We start from the raw sequence: 22,578 nt of genomic DNA, 5'->3' as shown, positions 1-22,578 counted from the left end.
TGTTAATATCATTGGTATAACTAAGTATTGCAATAACTCGTTATCCGTTGCGTAGAAAGAGTCGCCCACCAACAGCTCGTTGCTAGGAACGAGTACAGGTGTACCAGTACCAGGTGTGGGAATATATATTCAGTTACTGACCGCATAAAAGAGTGTGGATCGATCGATAACCGGCGACGGCGGTCACTAATTCAAAACTCTTACGAATGCGATTTTTGAGCAAGGATTGCATATTTCACATCTCACGAGATCTTCATACACTCGTGATAATTAAGGCAGGATCTGAGATAAAAGATAATAATTTTTCTCTTTCGCGTCATTTTCATAGAAATGCAAGAATTTTTATTCGACTAAACTGTTGCAGCATGATTTACCTTAAAAGAGAACAAAGAAAAAAGTTTTTCAAGAGAGAGAAAAGCAGTAAAAGAAAGAATAGATCCAAGAATTAAAACAGACTTTCTCAAAGGTTTCTTTAATTTAAAGATAACATATCTCGATTTTATTGTCAAAATCTTTATAAATTTTATTATAGAATTCTTTATCTGAATTTACTTTTTTTAAATTATTTATTTCCCCTCGGATCGCTCAATTGGGATTGAAATATTTTACTATTTGTATTTTAATTATTAATCATTAGTTATTTATCATTTCAATTTATAATAACATCATTTTGCATCACATTATTATTCAATTCCACATTGCTCGCTTCCATCTGTCGTATTAATTCCTGTAATAATTTAAATTTGGTAACATGTATCTTACACACGAAATCAATTGAGCTTAGCGACGAAATGGTTCCCTCACCGTATTAATCATATTTTCGTATTCTTGTTCACATTGCGCTATCAGCGCATTCCTCAAACTGTCCAAAGATTCTTTAGCATCCTCCCGTTCGTCCGGTTTCGAGGAAACATCTGCAAAATCCGACTCGCTGTGCATCTTTAGAGTCTTCAATTTTAATCGTTGCTCTCTATTTTTCGCTTCTATCACCTTCTCTCTACGCGTCTCACGATCTAGAAGCTGAGGCAAAATTAATAGCGTTACTGATTGTATTAATTCAAGAATATTAGAATGCGTAGGAGATCTGTTAAAATCTATTTCTTCTATCTCTATTTTCCTAGATGATATAAACTATCATTCTTGGCCATTGCAGCCATATTAGATTATGATAACAAAAATAAGAAATCATATAAATTTTTTCACCATATATCGAAACAGATTGACTGTTCTTATATTATTGGCTTATGCAATTATCAATATAACTGCAACAAAAAAAAGCTTATCAAATATTAATATATTTTTCTCTTCTATTAAAATTTTAAAAATATACATAATTCATAACGTTGAAAAAATTAATAATTCATAATATAATAATAATAATAATAATAATAATTATTATTATTATTATTATTATCATAATAAAATATAATAATTATTAACAAGAAATATATGGTTAGAAATTAATACAGTAATAGCAAGAAACATTACAAATATTCGAAATTGTGTTTATTATTGTAGATATATATGACATATACTTTGCAAAAATAAATAAAAAAACCATCTTTTTTAATCAATCTTTCTATTATTATCTAATATTTACCGCAGTTAATAGCAATTTGTCGTTCTTTTGATTGACTTTTAAAGCTTCGGAAAATTCGAGCAGATAGGTTGAACCCTTTTTGTTCGCAACCGCAGCTAATTGTCCTTGCTCATGTGGCCGTAAACACGTCAAGCTCTCGTCGCAGATCTTTAAACGATATTGTTATTACAAAATTAAAATTTAATTAAATTATTAAAAAAATTTCGAAATTGTAGTTACGTAAGTTGTGTTAGCGCAATACCTTTACGCTAAGAACCGGGCTGTCCTGTTGAATTAGGAAATCCCACACGTCTAAAGTGCCATCGGTTTTAATCAGATAATAGACGGAATAACGCGTGGCGCTCCACGCGCCCCCGGTTAAAAAATCTCGGTGACCGCTATAGAAATATTTAATTTTGTTTCGTTTAATCATTTAACAAGCTTGCCGCGCAAGTTTCTCGTAATCATTTATTTCTAAAACACTCACGGTGTCCACGCTATGCAGGATTCCCTACAGTCCTCTGACCAAATTCTTGCGCTCCAGTCGCCGACCGTTAAAAAGTTTTTCACGAATGTCGGATTCCTCTCCAAACTTATAACCGGTCCGTATTGCGCTTTGAATCTCGACGCGATTTTCTCGCTAGGCGTTTTACCCTTGCGATTGCCCGATATCACGATACCTGGATATTAGAATTATCCCCATCATAGGTAATTTTACGTTCAATATTCAAGGACAAACTCAAAAGATCTATTCTATTTGTTTGAGCATTAATGACATTTACGTGACATTTTGTGACTATAAGTTATCGTATCATTTACAGGACTATATCATGTAATTTTTTTTTTTTTTTTTTTTTTTTTTTTTTTTTTTTTTGAGAATCGCTTGTTGTTTCTTCGCGTCATCAAAGTTTTGTAAAATTTATCAATTAACAATTTTTTTAAATTTATTTCTTTCCTATTCCTCGAAAAGTCTATAAAAGCGCGAAGTAATTTCGAATAAGATCCAAATATGTATATAATCCATCTGGCAAATCTATCATACCGTTTTCCAAACCGCACATGAAACGCGTGCCAATTGATGGCTCGAATTGAAGAGCCGAAATGCCGATCGCCTTGTCTACATTCTGATCTTCCGGCTTTAGCAGGTCTATTACCAAAGTCTCCGTCGGAATCTGCATTTTCCTGATATCCCACCACTTTATCTACACGATCAAATATACAACTCAGTCCTATTACGGATATCTCATGAGTACGCGAGGAATTAAATATACACCTGTCCGTCTTTCGAGGCGCTAAAGAATTCAGTACCCGTCTTGGAATTGATCCACAGGGTTTTGTTGCAGGGATCCCGGTGACTGAACTCAACCGAGCTGATGTCTACCGCTTCCGATCCTCGCCTGATGTCCCAGCAGGTTACCTGACCGGTCGCCAGACCACTTATCAAAATATTGCTGTCCTTGGGATTGTATTCCAATGTTAAAATTGGACAGAATGGCTTTAGCGTCATGTAGGGATTGTTTGGATTCTCTACGGGATAGAATTTCTTCTAATATATTATTCGTCAACGCGATTGCTATTCAACTTCAATCGCTTGTGCGTGTTCGACGCGCACCTACTTCCCAAACGTACGACGCGTAATTGCCGCTGGAGCTCTTCTTGAAATCATCGTTGCAGTAACTAGCTGCGAAGCGATTGCCCTGATCCGGCGACCATGACAGATGAGCAATCTGCCGTTTCATCGTCAGAGGATCACGATAAACGTTCACTGTGCGCGAGAAGGCCCTCTGTATCAGCGGGCTCGCCTCTATGTCGGCAAAATACTGCTCGTAGATGTTGCAAGCGTTGTTTTGCAAAATGTAGTGCTCCATCGACTTGAAAAGAACGAGAAAGTCTCAATCCTGATCATTTCAAAAAAATCGACAACAGAGAAAAAGGAGATAAAATCTTTTCTTTACGGGTAACAATTGTAGCATAGTATGGATGTACAGTTCATCTTTCTCGATCTTGCGTCTATATCTGACCGTCTGTTCCAAATCCTTTATATTTACATCCTTTGGCCAACCGCCCTCGTAATGAAACATCTTGTTATCTTTATATGTCGCAGTAGTTGTATTTACCTGCGACATATATATATATATATGTGTGTGTATGTGATAGATGACAATGTATTTTTCGCAAAAATATTGCCCAAAGAAATATATCATACCTCGTGGACCGCGTAAACTTTACCAAATTGCGTAGCATGCGTAACGGGATCCATTCTGATGTAATTGCTCATTAATGACGGATTTGACTTGATCTCCACCTCGATCTTATCGAAGTCGGTAAAATTGCATCTCTTCCCAAAATGCATTCTTTTCTTCGTATAAGCGTACTCCGCATTCATAGTATATAATAAATAATTGCAAAATTATAGAGCAGAGAAAAGAAGAGAAATACAGATCCAACGTATACTCGTTGTTCAGTTTAATATTTAAAATTTTATTTTCTCTTATTAGAAAATATTTAATAGTACTTTTTGGGTATGATAAAAGATATAAAAATTATATTATAGTGTAAGAAACAACTTTGCATATATTTCTGTCTTTTCTTCACAGTTTGTCTAGTAAAGTTCTACTTTCGTTAAAAGTAATATCTACTAGGTATTATCAATTAAGCACATGATGGTTACTATAGTAACGCAGGATATATCGTATAGTGTGAGACTTGGTTCAATCGGTTTTCACTAAAACTGGCACTTTGGGATTTAAACCCTGATCAAGAATAAACATCATCTTGTACGCCAACGCATATTCTGCGCTCGTAGGCTCAATGTTAGACTTAACAGTAGGCATTAAGTCTCGTAAAATAATAACGATCAACGTATTCAGATATTCTGTGCGCTGAAATTTCTGTATCGCTTCGTACAGCGACAACAATTGCTTTCTGTTACGGTATCTTATGTTGTATACACGGGAAAAATCTGAAATGTTTTATAAATCGAGACAAGATATTTGAACAAAATTAAAAATTAAGTATTCAGGAAACCGACCAATGTATGTATATATAAAGTTTGCAAATTTACTTTCAAAATGTTCCATACAGGACATATTCCATATACCATTCGACATCCAGCCTCTTGCTAAAGAAATATTACAGGATGGTGTTTCGATCGCGGATTCTATAACATTCTTGATGTTATATTGCTTTAAAGAGGCTCCTAATTGACTGAGCATATTCTTTATATCATTCAGTTGGATCGAATCTAAATCTTCGTTAACAATTTTAAATATAGATATTGATTCAGCTGCTGTTTTAAGCAAATGACACTCTTGTGCTAAACAATCTTGCGTGACTGTATTCTGTGTGATGTAAAAAAAATCATAAATATAATAATGATCTTACATAGTTTTAAAAATACGTCACTTTTTTTGCACTCATTCTCTCTCTCTTTTACTTACCATTATTTCGAATTCTTTTAGAAAAGCATCACGTGATTTCTCGTATCTATTCTTCTTAGTATCGTTCGAATCATCAGTCTTTAAAAATGCATGATAAGATCTCAATACTTTAACGATCTCATTCGGTACATTAAAATATCGCAGTGCTTCTACTACATCTATCGTTGCAATCCGTTCTTGTACAAATTGACGCGCGTCATCTCCATGTAATGGACAATCAATTCTATGGTCTGAAGAAGGAATTAACGCACTCTCGGTAGATTGTCGCGCTGCTATTTTGCGTATTAAATCGTTCAATTCAGCAGCTGATGCTTCGGGCGTTAAAGACTTTTCTGACTAAAATAAAAACGTACATAATAAAATAATTTTATATTAAAACCTTATATATATATATACTCTATATACATATATTTGATAAATATATATAATAAAGATATAAATGTGTGTGTGTATTCAAATATATATATATATTATATATTACATACATTTTGCTGATTGTCATTAAAATTATTACATCCAGCTTGTAATTTATTTGCTGAACTTATTTTTTTAATGTGTATTTTATTTTCTAGTATAAAATTTTTTTCCTTCCTTAATTTTGCCGCAACCTTCGTAGACGATGTTTTCGATTTTATATTTTGTATTTTTTTATCGATTGCATCATTTTGCTTTGCATTATCAATAGGTTTTGGCGATGTAAAGTTTTTCGCCGTGAAATTACAAGTTATTTTGTCGGTTTTAACTTGTGCAGTTTTTTTAGCGTCGAAATTCCTGACGACATTCACCTTTCGCGTTAAAACATTATCTTTCGATATTTTTTTGCGGTCATTAACCAACGTAAGATTGGACGAATAAACATGTTCAATCGAGTCTTTCTTCCAAGATTTTTTCTTCGACGAAGCTACATTAAGCTTCAACTTTTCCCGCAGTTCTTGTGCCAGAATTATCGCTTGTCCTATCCCCGCAGCGATTTCCTCAGCTTCGTTTTCACTCGCAATCTAATTAATAACAAGTATAAAACAAGTATTTATACATAGGTATTTATACATAAATTATATAATATATATTATGTATGTATATGTGTATAATAGGTGTATTATATCATACTTTGTTACAATTGCAAATTCCCTCCTCATCTATCTGTTTTTCAACAACATCCTTCACCTGCCACGGCTTTAAGACGAATGCCGCCTCGTCGCAATCCATTTTCAGTATCTGTTTCACCTCCTCCGTGATTAACAAAGTATTGTGTAACAATTCGTGCAAATTTGACAAATTCAACGTATGGCCTGTTAATTCCATTTTTTTTTGTCCGCAATCCTAATAAAAAAAGATATAAATGTGATATTATTATAAAAAGATAATGGAGAAAGATGAAATATGTTTGCCACTCAAGGTGTTAATTTCCATGCGTAAGTAATATAATTATTGCTTTAGGCAATAAGATAGTACACATAAGAGTGTAGGAACTTGTTTATGCAAATTATTTTATAATCAGTTTACTCGTCACATTTTTGCTTGTTTACGCAAACGCATAAATCATATATTATTAACTGAACGCAAGGCAAATATGCGAGTTTGATAATTTATATGTAAAGAAAAAATTAAAAACTATATTTATGTGTATGGGTATGTGTATACAGTACATACAGTAGAAAACATATATTTATAATTTACATCGTATAATGTGGTGAGATAATAAAATAGACATAAACCAGAATAGAATAATATTTTTTATATATTAAGAATAATATATAATATAAAGACTTAATAGGGTATATATATATATATATATATATATATATATATATATATATATATATATATATATATATAATTTACTTTTTTCTTTTTCTCCATTTTCGACAATACGTGCCTCATCGCTAATTTGTTTGTTTTTTTTCCTAGAGTTTCAGTCAATCAAAAACTAGAAGAACATTGAAAACAATTGCCTACCCTAACTATGTATATCTAAAACTATCACCCACCGTGATAGTTTTAAAAATGCTGCAAATTGGAAATGTACTTGTAAACCACTAGCCCTTGCAGTGCCCGAAAACTTGCTTTTGTTTGCACGTAGCAACAAGCAATGAACCGCTTATATGACATGTAGATAAAAATAAGAGTTTCTATAAAAAATAAGATGTGATTTTTTTTATATTTTGTTCCTAGATTAACAATCCTCTCTCTTGTATCAACGATCTGTGTGGAGAGATAAAAGCGCAAAACTATATAAATGCTGCAGTTTCCAAAGGTTAAAGAGAGTTACGTCAAAGATCGAGTCAACAAAACGGCATAATCGTGTAGAAATATGTATTTCCGATATCCCTATCGCGCGCATTGTAAACGCTTCAAATGTATATCATAGACTTTTATGATTTACTTTTTACTAATTAAAAAATAAAATGTCTGTGCATCGCGACATTTGAGCTCGAGATTGTGACAATAACCCCCTATGTGAAACTGCAAACGTATAATTTTCTAGTTATATAAATTATACACATTTATGTTAACTTAATTCCTAAAGTAACAAATGTGTGTGAAAATGCATCACTGAGAATTATCCTCGTAGTAAATGAAATATTTTGTTGTAAAACGGGAAAAATTATGGAGTTCATTAACTGGATGCAGGAAATATAAGAGACGAATCAATGTTGATTTTACTTCTTATAATAATGATTATGTGCGTTTATAATTCGTCCTTCCTTGGCACGTCATCGTCTTCGTCCTCTTCTTGAGCCTGTAACGGAATAATCGATATGAGCAACATAAAATAAAATTAAATTCGTCAAAGATATGGCTCGAGCAATAGATAATTTACTGTGTCTCTTTTTTTTATAATCAAACATATTTGTACAGGTTTTCTTTCGCGATACAAATGCAATTCCAACATACCTCTTCCGCGGCTTGACCGTACTCTCCGCCGCTTTCGATAAATTTGGAAAGACCTTCGAGCGTCCTTTCGCCGTTGAATTCTACAGCCTAAGAGCGAAAGTTATTGAAATGAAAACATTATAAGCATACCGCAAACTGAACGGAAGCAAAAGATTCGTACCCGATTGGTTTCTTTCTTGTATAGCGTGAGTGTGGGGAAATTGATAATCTTTACATCGTCCAATTCGTTAGCAGTAGCATCCATTTTCGCGATGACCAACTTGTTATTGTTTTTATATTTTTCACCAAGCTGAAATCAACGCTTTAGCGATGTAACGGAGCTACACACCGAGACTATTGTTGTTTACAAGCGAGTTTCAAAAGAAAGAGGAAACATACTTTATCGTAAATGGGTGCGAGTTGCTGACAATGACCGCACCAAGGTGCGTAAAATTCAACGAGAACGTCCTTCTCCTTGTCATAGGCAATTTCGTGGAAGTTTGTGCCAACGAGGACTTTAACCGGGTTCTTGTCCCAATCCTCAGGCAGATCCTGCGTAAGCAAGTGCCGCTTCAATTTGCCCTCCACGAAAGCGGTGACGAATTCCTTTATATTTTCGGCAGTTAACTCTGGATTTTCGGGCTTGTATTTCGCCATGTCCTGTTCGAGCTTAATGAGTCGCATAGCCGGCACGTTTTCCTTCTTCAAACCGAAAAACTCGAGAATGCGTTCGTGATCAGTTTCATCACAATCGATCGTCACAAACAGGACCTATGTGCGGATATATTAAAGGGATATTTTAATCGGTTCTTCGAAAAATAATATACAAGAAGACAAGAATATAATGTACAAATATGTTTCATACTTCGCCGCGGTAATTTTTCGCCGGCTCTCGAATTCCATCCATATATTCCTCAAAATGGCCAGCTTCCTTGTTAAGGAAGATTAATAAGTGGTTTTTGATGTCTCCGCTGAAAATCTTCTGCGCCGTATCCTGGTTAAATTCAACAACCAAAGGTAACGAGTGTACGGAAATAAAGTTTTGTACATCTTTAACGGTGACTTCTCCGTCGTAGGTGGCTCTTCCTTCGTCAAACTACAAAGAATAAGAAATTAATTTGGTTTGTGAACTCTTATTTTGAAAAGTAGAAATGAATTTAGCTTCAGATTATTCCTATTTCAAAATAATAATACAGTAATGTAGATGTACCTTCTTGAATAGCACAATCTTTCCATCTTCAATCTCATATTCATTAAACACTTCATCAGCGCTAGTAATACCAAACACATGATCATCCACAATATTACCAACTTCCAAGAACACTTTGGCGGCATCACTCGTGGCATCCTAGTAGAGTCATTATATGTATATGGAAAGCATGAAAAATGTATTAAGAAATTAACTGCTATATCAGATTATAATATATAATAGTGCAGAATACAAAAAATTTTATACATTATAATGATGAATATAATAAATTACATAGCGACACTAAACCAAATAGATACGTTGAACAATATTTCACCATTGCTATACCTTAAAGAATCCAACAATAGCGACATTGTGTATATCGATAAACACTTTTGCCTCGTTGATCGTTGGCAAATCTTTGGCAGGCGGACCAGTCTTCTTGTTCAGCCAATTGACAATGTCGTCAGCTTGACGACCACCGGTATATTCGATCGGGACTCCTTTACGATAAAATATGAGAGTGGGATATCCCTTCACTCTGTGCTTCTCGGCAAGTTGCGTTTCGATCGTTGCATCTATCTTGCCTAATTTGATTGTTGATTCATAGAATTCCAGTTTCTTTGCTGCTTTAACGTATTCAGGTGCTAAAGCTTTGCAGTGTCCGCACCATGGAGCATCTGTGACGAGGAAATATTTATAATAGCGTTAGTACTTTGGTATCTTACTCAAATGCAAGATTATTATTATTCGGGAAAAATTTAATAGACAATATTTCACATTTGCAACACTATGAATTTTTCAATATTATTTTATTCCTCTCTATTATAATCTTGGCAATGACATAATCATGACATAAAATCTATGAAATATCATGACTCTGTTGAATTTCCAAGGTTTGTGAAGGGAAGAGTCTGAAAAGGGGAATCCTTTTTTTATATCAAAACTCTCATTTAATAAAGTCAAATAAAACAAAAAGAAAAGAAAAATGTTAGATCACCATTCTACAACTTCACATGTTGAAATCTTTCAGAAATGTAACTGTAAACTGTCGAATTACATGAATACCATATGGTTAATCGTGCAAGTCGACAAAATGGCAATTAATGATTTAAAAATTGATTAAATTGACACATTAAATCTTTCGATCATGATGGCATAATTAATTCAAATTTCATTTAATCCAGATCATTTAATTTAGATGAATCGACTTGGATCATTCGTGGTTCGCTGATCAATTACCGGCATCATCATCATCATCATCATCGTCGTAGAATTATAATGTGAAATATGACGTCATCCGCCGTCTCGATCAGATCACCGACTTACAAAGTCATGTATAACGGTAAAAAAAAAATAGGGCCAAGGAAAAAGGCTCGTTTTATTTTTGCACTTTCCTACACTTTCTACACTTGGACAAGACAAACCACAAACGCGACACGCGTGGTCTGCATTTTAGACGAAGAGTCATCGAGAACGTAAAACCGTTCTCGTTTACGAAAAGTCCCAAGGGTCATTGAAAGTCATCGAGAGATTAAAAACTCGTAAGCACATATATCTTTACTGTGATAAGAATATAATGGATATTGTCCAAATATGATCGAAAAGAATATTTATTCCTTTCTGTATTTTCTCGCTCTCTCTCTTTTCTATGATTACGGATCAGGTATATGAACTTTATCATTAAAATATCATCGAAAATGGAGGAGAGAGAGAGAGAGAGAGAGAGAGAGAGAGAGAGAGAGAGAGAGAATGATGATAAATTGTAGGAAGTCGCACTGGAAAACATGCCCGGAATCGTAGATCGATGGCGTGTACCGCTGGCTACCGGTCTCCCGTTATCTCTCCTCGAGGATACCCGAGAGCCCGAGGCTCGAGTGATGACGTGTACGAAGTACGCATGCTCGTGTTTGCGTCTGGATCACGCGAGTGAAACCGGCGCACTACGCGTCACGGCGTAGGAAACGCGGGGGATGAATTTTAATAAAGACCTCTCTCCTCCCTTTAATCGTATGTTAACTCCGTTAACATTATTTTATGTAGAGACTATTTTTTTCCCCTTCTTATCCTTCTAATCGCGAAGCGTGAATAAAGTCCCGTCCCGAGTACGGAAGGTGCATCTGGACCGGTGCAGCTACCTCGGAGCAACAGATATACTCCAAAGAGAAAGAGAGAGAGATATACATATATATACTCACAGAATTCGAGAAGCACGAATTCATTGTTCTCGATGACGCTGTCAAAGTTGTCCTTAGTGACCACGAAAATACCCTCGTCGACCTCGATCTTGGCTAGACAAGCCGCGACGAGGCAGAGCGCCGCGAGACAAAATTCGCCGACGAAACCCCTCATGTTGATCAGAATCCTTCTCTCTTTCCAGATCCCGGAATACTCTCCTCTCGTTGCCCTCGTACCTTCGGAGAACCGAGTCGGAATAATACGATTCGTCTCGTTGAAGCAGACGGTAACGACGACGACGACGACGACGACGACGACGACGATGGCAACGATGAAGAGGACGGGATAATGAGGAAGACACTCAGACACCGTCCACGAGGACCGCGCGACGAATGAGCGGTTGAGTGAACGCGGCGCTGCCTCGGCGATCGGCGAAGCGATAGGCTCGCGCTTTCATACGCGTGGCATCGTCCTCATCGTGGGGATCGCGGATTGGCTGAACCGGCCGCCGGCCGTGGTCGGTCATACGCGGATACGCGTCCTTGTCTCGAGTCGCGACGCGTCAAACGACGACTTTACCCTCCGGCGAGATAAAGCCGCGATTTCCGGGGATCACGTTGTCGATCTCGGACGATAAAACACTCGGCGTAAGATAACACGTTATAAAAAGTGTATTGACAAAAAATTATATAGGACAATATAATTACAAATGTAAATTATCACGAAGTATTGTATTAAATGTACGATATTACAATATTTTATTATCAATATGCAATTTTATTTCTAAATAAATTTTCTTGCGAATTCCTAAATATAAATTTCATCGCCAAGAATATTAAAAAAAAAAAAAAAAAAAAAGAAAGAAAATATATTACAATATGATACTCATCGAGTGTAGTATTCGATTTATAGAACATTATATATTATATATCTGATGAATACTAATATTTTATAATTATTTATTTATTTATTTCGAATATTTGAGTATTGAAGTCACTTTATTATTTGATATTATTATTCGAATAATTCACATTTTTGGTGTAAATCGCAAAAAATTAATTTCAAATGATCATTAATTATTTTTATCGACGGAGAGGATATTTCCGTCCGTATCGGCCATGCTCGCCGAATGTCAAATGTCATATATGAATAGGTTATGTTCCGATATACACTAAACGCTATCAGTACAGAAAATTTATAATATATGTAATATAGATTTTTCCAGTCTTGGAAAATTGCCAGTGTATGTCGGAAAATGGTCATAGTGCCATAATATAAAATAATATTTTGGTGATGCAACGATGTAGCCTAATGCATTTGAAAATAGGAGAAAAGTTAACAAACGAGCCTAATTGTCAAATTTCGTGAGATCTGTAAATATCGCAAAAGCTATAAAATTCGTACGATTCAGATTCAAATTTAAATGAGATACATCGTAACTATGATTCACGTTAATGTTTTTATTACAGTCGCACAATTAAAGCAATAGCAAAACGACGAGTATAGCTGATAAGAATGCACGCACTCGATCCTGTCCTTCGAAGAAACCGCATAATGATCATTTATTCAAAACCCAGTCCAAGGTATCCACGATTAATTAAGCAAATGAAAGAAGTTGTATGATTAGATAAATTTTAGCATTCTTAGAATCATACTTTTGTTATTTTTCATTTTGAAGAAAATTTATTTTTTTCAACAATCTTATTATTCCTCAAGAGTATACGTCTTATAAAAAATATTCTAAATATTGCATGCTTTCCTATCTCCTAAAAGTGGGAAGAATATAGAGAAAATTGAGAGAAATATATAGTTTTACGCTACCTGGAGGAATACAGATATTTGACAAATATGCAAGCGTAGAAGAAAACGTATATATAAAAATGTATTCTCAAAATATTATTATAAGCTTCTCATAAATATTTCTTATTATTTACCATAGGATCGGAAAATCCTCCCTTGCGTTTCTACATAATGGTGCTGTTAAAAAATCAGAAAATTGTTTTATGATGAGCAGGAAAGAAGCTTCCTTAACAGGGTAATATTTAATTTTGAAAAATGTGCATTTTATTCAATTGTCAGTAATAATACAAGCCGAACACACAAGCGTCGGTATAGGATTATGGATTATGTAATTGTGTCGCGTTAAGACAGAAATTCCCGAAATAAATGCAGCTACGAGGGCTATAATATTGGCGACCACGATGCTTCATTATCGTGGTCGACAGGTACAAAGTCACTTCCGCGATTTATTTTCGCGCATCAATCTCAAACGTTTTCAGCTCCGAGACTTTAGCGCTTCACCAAAGAGATTTTGATTATTAATAATGCGTATATATTTAGTGCAAACGCGCCCATATAATTAGTATATTACATAAGTAAAATATAATGAGCATCGATATTTTGTACTGTGTATAATATATTTCAGGTTTCTAAATTGTACTATAATTTCTCACATGACATGTTAACGATCTATATTAATAAATCTGTAGGGAGATAATTAATAATTATAGTAATATACGAAAAAACCAATTAAAAGAGAAATACCCTTTATCTGCTAAGGTGACGATGCATAAAGTAACATCGGAAATATACACGGAAAACGATTGTATCTCCGAAAAACTAGACAGTGGCAGTGAGTTGCACTTTTTTCTTTAATTTGGTTTAATATATTTCTAGACTTATTAAACATAAATTTAAATGTGCAAATATGTGTTAAAACATACCGCAATTAATTTTAGATACGGTAACCAAATTCACTTTTAAATATCCATCATACATGATCGACTCGAGATCAACGGAAGAAACGTTAAATTACGATAGCGACAACGATCTGGATGTGGAGAGAGATAGAGAAGGAACGATTCAGATAGGTGCGGAATTGATTACCACCTCGCACATACGCCGTTGTACATCCATATTTAGCGGATTGTATATTTACAGAACATAGCATATCCACAGAGTTGAATTTAGTCGGTTTGCAAGTCTGGAGAGGCGCTTTCCTGTTAGCCGACTATATCCTATCCCATCCGGACTTGTTTAAGAATCAAACGATTCTGGAATTAGGATCAGGAGTTGGCCTGACCAGCATTGTAGCGAGTTATTTGGCTAAAGAAGTCATTTGCACGGGTAATACATACAAATGTCTCTATTAACAGCTTCAACCTTATTTATCTAAAATTTCCAGACATCAATACGGGTGATATTTTGAATCTAATCAAACGGAATTTTCTGAGGAATCACCTCTATGTCAGATCCGGTTATTGTATCGAAGAAGTGAATTTCTTAAACCTGGGATGGACGAAGAAGTTGGAGGAGAGATTACAGAGCGCAAATATTATATTGGCAGCGGATGGTAAATTTAATAATTCTGTATTTTGCGATAACAAATGTAAAAGATAGAGATAAGAGAAATGATAATGGTATTATAATGGTATGGAATGATAATGGTATTACTTTCTTTTTGGTCTTGCAGTCATCTACGATGACAAAATCACGGATGGATTTGTCCGTACATTGTCGAAACTTCTATACACGAAGGAGAAAAAGATCATTTACATCGCACTGGAGAAGCGATATGTCTTCACTATCGCCGACTTGGACACTACCGCTCCGATGTACGAGGAATTTTTACGTTGCGTCGAAAAGTACAAAATGAATTGGTCTATAGATTATATTAATATTGATTTCCCACGCTATTTCAAATATGATAGAGTCAAACATTTGGTTTTAATGAAGATACAAAACAATATAAGATCTATTGCATATGTATAGCGAACAGCTTACGTTCTTAATAAGGTACGCGCGAGTAACACAGTATATTATGCGCTATAACATATATTATATAAAATATTTACGTCAGTATTACAAGTAGAAAGACAGATTTCAAAGTTGCCAGATTAAAAAAATCAAGATTTTTTTGTAAATGTACACTTATATCTAACAAAATATATAGCATCACAATTAATGTAAGTTGTGTAAAAAGTAATTGTCTACTTAAAACAAGTCACTTCTCGGGTATTGTTTTCGCCAACACATATGCATAAAATAATTAAATGGTAAAAATTGTTTGCGCGATTTTTAAACAAGATTTAGCTTAAGTTAGGATATTATATCTAGAAATCTCTTTAATCCTTTGATTAAAAACGGTAACCAAAGGATTAATAAGAAGAAAATATTCTGATTGTTCGTGAAAATGACAGCTATGTGATATAGATTTCTTACGTCCACAATTTTATTTCATCGTTTATTCTCTTATTTACAACCTATTATAGATAATATTATATTGGACAGTGAATTGGAAGTCGATCGAAGAGAACGATAATTCCTAATTAAGCTTAAAAATGCCCCGGCATTTGATCGGCGGCGTACGTTCTAGGAATAAAAAAATTTCATTATACTACCTACAATGTAAAGAAGACAGTATGTATATATAAAGGAATGTAAGCGCTTCTTCGAACGACCGCGGCAGTAGAGGTTGTAATATGTTACACGCAAAATTCATAACAGTTCTAGTATACTAGTTGATATACTAGAGATCTGAACCGCCAAGAGTTTGTTACACACACTCGAAAGAACGACGATCGCCAGAGAGATTAATAGTCGATTAATAGAGTGCAAATGATCGATTAATCTCATTAATGCGAAGCGAAAGTATAATAATTGATTCGCGAATTTCAAAACGATATCTTTTAAATCGTCGACCGTCGTTCCGCGGATTCAGATCTACGCTTGGTTTGGTAAAAAGGCACTTTCGCTCTACCGATCCGTCTCTCTCGATGTAGAAAATGTATAATTTACAGCCTCATAATTTTTTTGTTTTAATATACTTTTATGTATGTATATACATGTACACACGTATATAAATACACGCTCGCGGAAATATCTGAAATTGCAGACATAGCATTTTGTCATCACATTCAGCGTTCGCCTTACTCCTCTTCTCCCCCTTCCTTTCCAAAAAGAAAAAGATCAAAACGATAAAAAAGTTCATAACGTTCGGCTACGATCAATCTACCATAATGCACATTCCGCTATATAAAAGAGTAATCTATCGATGTGTATAAAAGAACATTTCGTGATCTCGAGTTTACCTCGCGTAAGCGAGTGAATAAAATTAGAATTTTGTTTATTCGTGCTTCCAAAAAACTAGAAGTCTTCTCCAGAAATCATTCTTTGAATCCCCTGAGATCCTTCCGTTCTACGCATTCGTCTGCTATAACATGTGACAAAATGAATCTGCGTTATTTCTGGAATATAGTGACTTTGCGAGTTTTATGAATCAGTTGCAAATATACCGGAAAACAACTCTATCGCCATGTAAATAATAAAAGTTTTGAAAAAAAGAGTGAAATAATGAAATACCACTGACTAGAGAAAAAACGAAAGAAAAAATAATGTATAATATATGATAAAAGTTGCACGCCCGCGAGAGGCATCATTCGTTTATTGTTCGCGATCGTAGTCATCGACACAGAGACGAACAGGATAGAGTCGTTCGCCGGGTATCCTCTTCCCCGTTTCCTCCATTCTCGATTCGACTATATACGTATAATCATTTACAGCTTTAAATTAAATCTCGAAAATCGAATCTAACTAGCACGATAACCATTCGGCTCGTTTAATAATTTCAATTGCATCTTATTTATATTACTTGCAACAAATACTGTACAAAAAAAAAGAAAGAAAAAAAAAGAAAAAGAAAAAAGTACAATTTGCATTACAAACGCGCGAGATCGATCTTATTGTTACCATGGGTTAGTAGCTATACTGAAAGCTACCTCCATTCGCGGACGGTTTCTGGCTGGCGGCGATGCTCGCCGTCGGCGTATCGCGTCCAGGACCAATTTTCGCCGTTGGTTATTCGGTGGTATTCTCTCGCTCTCGCTCAACTTGCGTCGATTTGCAATGTAGCGTTGCGTTGCTGTGCTCTTTCCGTCACTTGCACTATATAGTTTGTACTTATGCGCATTTGCCGGCGAATCATCACTCAACGGTATTCCAATTTTCACTCTAATCGATAATAAAACCGCGTTGAACGATCGCGATCTTACTCCGGGATGCTCCGTGTCAAAGGAGATCGCATTCGCAAAACTTTCACCGATAAACGGAATTCCGCATCGAACTATCGTGAATGAGTCTTGCTGCTCGACGAGGACGACGAGACACACTATTATGCTGGTATTTAAATGCCGCTTATGTATCGGTGACGTTGTGCACGTTACTGTGCATGCTTTTGATGTTTTGCGAGCTGGGTGAACTCAACGGCAACGAGGTGGTCGTCTTCCGTCTGGCGTTCGTCGACGAGCTCGACGAGCCATCATTCCCGAAGCTAATCTTGACGCCACCCGATATACCGCCGATCTTGGACGCGTCCTGTTGCATCGATTGTGTGCCTACAGCTCTCCAATGCTCCACTTGGGCCTCGTGTGACTTTTGCAACACCCTACGCACATCTCCGTCCTCGCCGCCCTCTTTCATAATCTCCTGCAGCTTCTGTATGGTCTGGTAGAGTATCACCGGACTGATCAAACCAAAATCGAACAGACTACACATGTGCAGTACAAAGTTGCGGTAGAGGTTCTTCATGAGCAGCTCCTTCCCCTTACTCTCTAAGAACATTTGGCAAGCTAGTGGTATCTGGCAGTCTCCCACGTATCCATATTTCATCACATGTAGGTTCCACATTTTCATCAGCTCCTTCTCACCCTCATTCACGTCCGTGAAATCGTCAATCATCATCATTGTCTTTGTTTGCAACCACTTGGGATCGTTTTCACCTTCGGAATCGATGCCCATCTCTTTGGGGTATATAGGCAGACACGTCACGGTGTGATGATACAGTCTAAAGAAAATAAATACATTTTTAGTAGCAAAAGATTATTCGTGCTACAACTTTCGCGATTGTTCATACTGTAACACTTACCTATTGTGACCTGTGATATAGGGTCTCTGGCTCTCGAACTCATTTTCGTCAAGCTCCAGAAACTCGGACAGGCTCGGTTTCGTTCTCTTCGGACGGCACACCAAGATATTTGTCACGCTCGTGCGCCTGGTTGGTCCTGTCCTTGAAAAAGGTGCACTAGACGGTTGCGAAATTAATTCGTGAGGACTACCTGCATACGAACCATCATAGCATTCGTTTATTGCTACGTCTATTCGGGCACCTTGTGGAATTGGCTGAAAAAAAGCATACAGTGAGTTAATTTTATTGTGTAAGAGCCGTCGTAATGCTTGCATTTTTGTTGTCTGTTCGATCAATTGTGGCCACTTGGTCTTCATTAGTCTCTAGCGCCCTTCTTTTTCGATTTCATTGGATCAAATCGATTTTTTATTTCTCTTTAAACACATGTTTATTACATTATTATCAATAATATCCATATAAACATATTGTAACTGCAGAACTCTAATCTTTCAAGAAGATTATTTATATCTTTGAAAAATAATGGAACCCGAATTCCCAAAAATTACAATATTTTTCGTTACATGTAAATGTAAATTGTATTTATTACTTACGTGACATTAATGTGAATTGTGCTTACCACGTATGTGAATGTGAATCGCGAGTGACACAGTTTCAAGTGCTTTAATAGAGAGTACAGTTTTCCACAATCCAAGGAGCACCAAGGGCAGTGTAGGTCTTCGCAGGCCTCCGTCTGTTGCCGGCTGTTATTATTGTACAAAAATTGATAGACTATTTGCTGAGTTCCGTTAGCGTTAGCATTAGTGTCCACCTTTTCGTTGGAGACACTCATCCTCGATGAGGGTGTTAGCGGACTAGGCGTTGGCAGTGTCGCGTTATTGTTATTGTTTGTGCTACTATTATTATTGTGGTTTACAGAAGAGGAACGCTCGAAACCGGCTGAAAAGATAATGACAACACCGTTTATCGTAATGCAATTTTTTTTTTGTTTGATGCAGACACATTACAACATTACGGATTTGCACGCGTGCATGATAATCGAAGACAACTAACCGTTGACCGATCGATTTTCTTTATTGTCGCCACTTGGTATCGAAGGTATTGGCATCGGTCTGTCCACTAAACCGTTGCTTGGTTCCATGGTCCAGCTGAGCCGGAACTTCAAAGTCGGTCCTTGCTTGAACATCTCGAATGGTTCGCAATCCTTGATATCGACTACAGTCTCCCAAGAATTGTGCTTCTTAGGACTGGACCTGAGGTTGGTCTGCACTTCTTGCAAACCCAACTCGTACTCACCATCCGTTAATAGACATCGATTGTGTTTGTCGTAGACAGTGAGTTCCGAGCCGTACTGTTTTACTTCATCGCCGGCAGTCTTGATCGAGCCCGTAGATGATTTACGACGTTTTTGAGCTGGTTCTGTGCAAAAAAACACAATTAAAAACGGACATGTATCATTTTTACTCGCGAGCATACGTACCTTCTAAATCACAGTTACTTATAAGGCAGCCATTGTTAGACATGCAATAAACCCTGAGCAAGAGCATGTAAGTTTTCGCTATATGACCGTTGTTTAAGCTAAAAGATTCATTAGGTATGGAAATCGTGGGTGCCTTCGGCGGAGGCTGACTCTCGGATGGATTGATCGGGACCTCGCTTGTACCGACTGAAACCTAAACATACCGACATGTTTTAATCAAGAGTCTATTAATGAAAAATCTAATTGCACATTACAGTGTTTTTTTACATAGGACTATTACTTCGAATCCAATATAAACTCAAATTTACCTGCATGATAGGCGAGCTGACATCTTTTCTTTTCTTGTGGCAGATTTTCAACAACAACGTTTCCACTTTGACTGGATCTTGCGATATCTCAACTACAATTATACATTACAATCTTAAGAAGCATATAATCGTTATGCGAAATACCTCGCCTGAACATATCGGACAAATAAAAGCGCGAGGATAATTGAAATGTACCTCTTTTGTCGTAAAATCCTAGAAATGTAAGAGTCATATATCCACGAACGTCGAGATTCTGTTCTTGCTTCTTTTTCGCTAATAGCTTATCTAGAATCGTGTCAATCTTAAATCCTCGCCGTGATTTGTGACTTCTGGACATACGTTGCCGCATATACGTTAAATTTCTGTACAGAAATATTGGCTAAAAAAAAAGTTATTAATTTTTAATGTACTTCTATTGGACAAAATACTCGGTAATCTTTAAATAATATAAATTTTTATAATATAGCTTATACTTCAATTTTATACCCACCATACTATAAATTTTAAACACAGCAATTTTGAGAAGAGTATAAAAATGCAACTCGATTCGGTCAAAAAAAATATATTTTAACTTACCTGTAGCAAATGCTTGGTAAATTTCAATTTAACATTGCGCGTAAATTTTAACTATTTATCTTTGTATTATTGTTTTGTTAAAAACTTTTGCTACACCAAAGATGCATATAAAAAAATTATATGCATATATAACAGAAGCAGACAAGATGTAAAATTAACACTTTGAGGGCAATGCAAATTAAAATTACATGATACAACCAGAACGATTAAAATAGATAATAAAATATTGTCTACTCACTGAAATTTGGTTTCTTGTGCGAAGGAACCGGTAAATCTGCGTTGGTTCTGAAAAAAAGAAAAAAATAATAATAATAATAAAGTTACAAATAAAGATATTAAAATGTTTTATAATAAGTGGACATAATTACTGATAGAATATAAAAATATAAATATTTGAGAAATTAGTTTTCCTAGCTATATTTTTGAAATCTTTATGTAATAATTTTTATTATGCAGTAGCAGTTTATGTGAATTTATGAAAGTTAAAAAAAAAAGATCTTATAATTATTCTTATAATTAAATCTCTTTTTTAATTTATTACAAGCTTGCACTTTAAACGCAAAAAAAATTATTTATTTTATAAGTTCATATGAAAATTAAGCTTTTCGTACATATTTATATTTTACCTTTGCTTTTATCAAACATGAAATTTTATTTTTATCTCTATCGCTTTCTTAGTACGAAATTGAATCCCCAGATGGCCATAGGGTTGACTACTATCTCGAATTTAAAAAACATTCATAAACATTTAAAGGAAGCCCAACATGATGCAAAAGACTGATCCTTCAATCAGGTATCAAACGGGATATGATGAATGGGTTTTACTCAAATTATTTGAGACGCCTGCACCCTACTTTGTTACGACACTAGCAGGCAAAACCCCTCTGATCCCACTTTTCTATTCCATTTATAAAATTAATATCTGAAGAACTTTCTTAGAGGACTTGCAAAAAAACAAAATTTGGAAATGTATATTTCATACTCTAGAAATAAAAATGAATATATACCATGCAAACTTTAAATTTGAAAAATGCTAATACATAATATAAACAAGTAAATGTACATTCAAGACATTTCTTTCATCACACCTCTGTGTATCAACACCCATTTTGCCGTAATACTAGCAATTATAATGAGATACATAATTCTTGTCGAAGAGAGCCTGGGTTTTTCTACAAATTCATATAACTCTCATAAGAAGAAGTAAAATACATTTTATAAAAAGAATAAACGGATACAATGTATATTCATCCGGGAAAAATTGCTCGCGAGTTAGATCTGCGATAGAAAAAAAAAGGAGCATGTCGGGCGGAGAGAGAGAACGATGACAGGTGTCCGCGCGTTTCGGCGGCGAAGGGTGCGGAGAGTGAAACCGACGCGCGCTACGTTGGGCGCCGAAGTTGGTTCGCGACGAATGGGGTTAGGTTCGGACGCGACGGTGGCGAGCGAGATAACGATACATCTAACCGGGGACGTCGCGCGCCCTCCGCGAAAGGGTCATCGAGGGTATCCTCTCACGTCGAGATCGGAGAAGGCTGGCGCTTATCGCGACGAGTGACGAGGCGACGCGCGCCGTTGATAGTTGATAGGCGGCAAGGAAAGTACACATATTCACATATATAGAGAGACCGAGCGAGAGAGAGAGAGAGAGAGAGAGAGGAAAAAAAAAAGACTATGCGGAATATTTGTTGCTTACTTTCAAAGGCCTGCAGAAATAGCTCGTGATCGGCCTGAATCTGATCCATACGTGGTCCCTTCTGTCCATCGAGATCCTTCTCCCGTTTCTTCGGCGGCATCTTCGCGCGGTCCTCCGTGCACGAGCAATGCTCCCCCACGGAAACACTCCACCTCTGGGTCGCGCGAAACCTGCGACAACCGAACCGACAACGACAACACCCGCCCCGCGCGAAAACTCTAGGCGCACGGGCGCCTCCCTCCACCCCCCTACCAAGACGATTGACGCGTCCTCTCACGACGCGCCATTTAAACGAGCGCGCATCGTCGCGAACTAAACCGCTCTGAGATGGATAATCTA

General features: G+C 36.1%; 4 protein-coding genes across 10 annotated transcripts; 1 reads left to right on the top strand and 3 right to left on the bottom strand.

The window, feature by feature from the left end:
* Positions 1 to 24: 24 nt before the first annotated feature.
* On the bottom strand, positions 25 to 4,284 carry LOC138936937 (dynein intermediate chain 3, ciliary). 4 transcript variants are annotated; one of them, XM_070302731.1, is made up of 11 exons: positions 3,786 to 4,284; positions 3,535 to 3,696; positions 3,192 to 3,450; positions 2,853 to 3,106; positions 2,622 to 2,781; positions 2,067 to 2,259; positions 1,842 to 1,977; positions 1,601 to 1,747; positions 805 to 1,020; positions 553 to 727; positions 335 to 374 (listed from the first exon to the last, which is right to left on the bottom strand). In XM_070302731.1, exons 1-10 carry the CDS (start codon positions 3,963 to 3,965, stop codon positions 650 to 652), a joined length of 1,785 nt encoding a protein of 594 aa, XP_070158832.1. In that variant the 5' UTR covers positions 3,966 to 4,284; the 3' UTR covers positions 335 to 374; positions 553 to 649. The 4 variants fall into 4 exon arrangements, with proteins under 4 accessions (XP_070158839.1, XP_070158854.1, XP_070158844.1 ...); XM_070302738.1 differs by lacking the exons at positions 335 to 374; positions 553 to 727 and adding an exon at positions 25 to 82; XM_070302753.1 differs by lacking the exons at positions 335 to 374; positions 553 to 727 and adding an exon at positions 149 to 282.
* Positions 4,285 to 6,841: 2,557 nt separating this feature from the next.
* Positions 6,842 to 11,666, bottom strand: Pdi (protein disulfide isomerase). Its single transcript, XM_070302654.1, has 8 exons — positions 11,281 to 11,666; positions 9,431 to 9,762; positions 9,104 to 9,241; positions 8,759 to 8,989; positions 8,293 to 8,664; positions 8,075 to 8,203; positions 7,915 to 8,001; positions 6,842 to 7,759 (listed from the first exon to the last, which is right to left on the bottom strand). Exons 1-8 carry the CDS (start codon positions 11,432 to 11,434, stop codon positions 7,709 to 7,711), a joined length of 1,494 nt encoding a protein of 497 aa, XP_070158755.1. The 5' UTR covers positions 11,435 to 11,666; the 3' UTR covers positions 6,842 to 7,708.
* A 742-nt stretch (positions 11,667 to 12,408) lies between these two features.
* On the top strand, positions 12,409 to 16,321 carry LOC138936953 (methyltransferase-like protein 22). Of its 3 annotated transcripts, XM_070302767.1 has the most exons (8): positions 12,409 to 12,633; positions 12,730 to 12,843; positions 13,200 to 13,295; positions 13,820 to 13,892; positions 13,999 to 14,130; positions 14,201 to 14,386; positions 14,445 to 14,612; positions 14,733 to 16,317. In XM_070302767.1, exons 4-8 carry the CDS (start codon positions 13,826 to 13,828, stop codon positions 15,029 to 15,031), a joined length of 852 nt encoding a protein of 283 aa, XP_070158868.1. In that variant the 5' UTR covers positions 12,409 to 12,633; positions 12,730 to 12,843; positions 13,200 to 13,295; positions 13,820 to 13,825; the 3' UTR covers positions 15,032 to 16,317. The 3 variants fall into 3 exon arrangements, with proteins under 3 accessions (XP_070158868.1, XP_070158876.1, XP_070158882.1); XM_070302775.1 differs by lacking the exon at positions 13,200 to 13,295 and having other exon boundaries at positions 14,733 to 16,318; XM_070302781.1 differs by lacking the exons at positions 12,409 to 12,633; positions 13,200 to 13,295 and having other exon boundaries at positions 12,746 to 12,843; positions 14,733 to 16,321.
* Positions 13,978 to 22,474, bottom strand: Su(z)12 (Polycomb protein Su(z)12). Of its 2 annotated transcripts, XR_011447442.1 has the most exons (10): positions 22,240 to 22,474; positions 20,782 to 20,828; positions 20,163 to 20,346; positions 19,968 to 20,059; positions 19,660 to 19,852; positions 19,233 to 19,598; positions 18,799 to 19,118; positions 18,183 to 18,436; positions 17,038 to 18,101; positions 13,978 to 16,472 (listed from the first exon to the last, which is right to left on the bottom strand). XR_011447442.1 is itself a non-coding variant. In XM_070302692.1 (9 exons), the coding sequence occupies exons 1-9, from the start codon at positions 22,337 to 22,339 to the stop codon at positions 17,453 to 17,455; spliced, it is 2,205 nt and encodes a 734-aa protein (XP_070158793.1). In that variant the 5' UTR covers positions 22,340 to 22,474; the 3' UTR covers positions 13,978 to 17,452. The 2 variants fall into 2 exon arrangements, 1 of the variants encoding a protein (XP_070158793.1); XM_070302692.1 differs by having other exon boundaries at positions 13,978 to 18,101.
* Between the last annotated feature and the right edge of the window lie 104 nt (positions 22,475 to 22,578).

The sequence above is a fragment of the Polyergus mexicanus genome, unplaced genomic scaffold (genome assembly GCF_030449975.1).
Source record: "Polyergus mexicanus isolate NDT 795.1 unplaced genomic scaffold, iyPolMexi1.0 SCAF_1, whole genome shotgun sequence".
Taxonomy (NCBI): Eukaryota; Metazoa; Arthropoda; class Insecta; order Hymenoptera; family Formicidae; genus Polyergus; species Polyergus mexicanus.
The sequence above is the reverse complement of the archived record's forward strand: the minus strand, read 5'-3'. Positions and strand labels throughout refer to the sequence as shown.

Excerpts from the sequence above, each read along its gene's own strand:
- Pdi (XM_070302654.1), bottom strand. The coding sequence starts at position 11,434 with ATGAGGGGTTTCGTCGGCGAATTTTGTCTCGCGGCGCTCTGCCTCGTC. Across the intron at positions 9,763-11,280 it reads ATTCGTGCTTCTCGAATTCT|ATGCTCCATGGTGCGGACAC; the intron begins GTGAGTATATAT and ends TCCTCGTCACAG. Across the intron at positions 8,204-8,292 it reads TCGCACCCATTTACGATAAA|CTTGGTGAAAAATATAAAAA; the intron begins GTATGTTTCCTC and ends CGTTGATTTCAG.
- LOC138936937 (XM_070302731.1), bottom strand. The coding sequence starts at position 3,965 with ATGAATGCGGAGTACGCTTATACGAAGAAAAGAATGCATTTTGGGAAG. Across the intron at positions 3,697-3,785 it reads AAGTTTACGCGGTCCACGAG|GTAAATACAACTACTGCGAC; the intron begins GTATGATATATT and ends TATATGTCGCAG. Across the intron at positions 2,782-2,852 it reads GCGCCTCGAAAGACGGACAG|ATAAAGTGGTGGGATATCAG; the intron begins GTGTATATTTAA and ends TTGATCGTGTAG.
- LOC138936953 (XM_070302781.1), top strand. The coding sequence starts at position 13,826 with ATGCATAAAGTAACATCGGAAATATACACGGAAAACGATTGTATCTCC. Across the intron at positions 13,893-13,998 it reads CGAAAAACTAGACAGTGGCA|ATACGGTAACCAAATTCACT; the intron begins GTGAGTTGCACT and ends AATTAATTTTAG. Across the intron at positions 14,613-14,732 it reads TATTATATTGGCAGCGGATG|TCATCTACGATGACAAAATC; the intron begins GTAAATTTAATA and ends TTGGTCTTGCAG.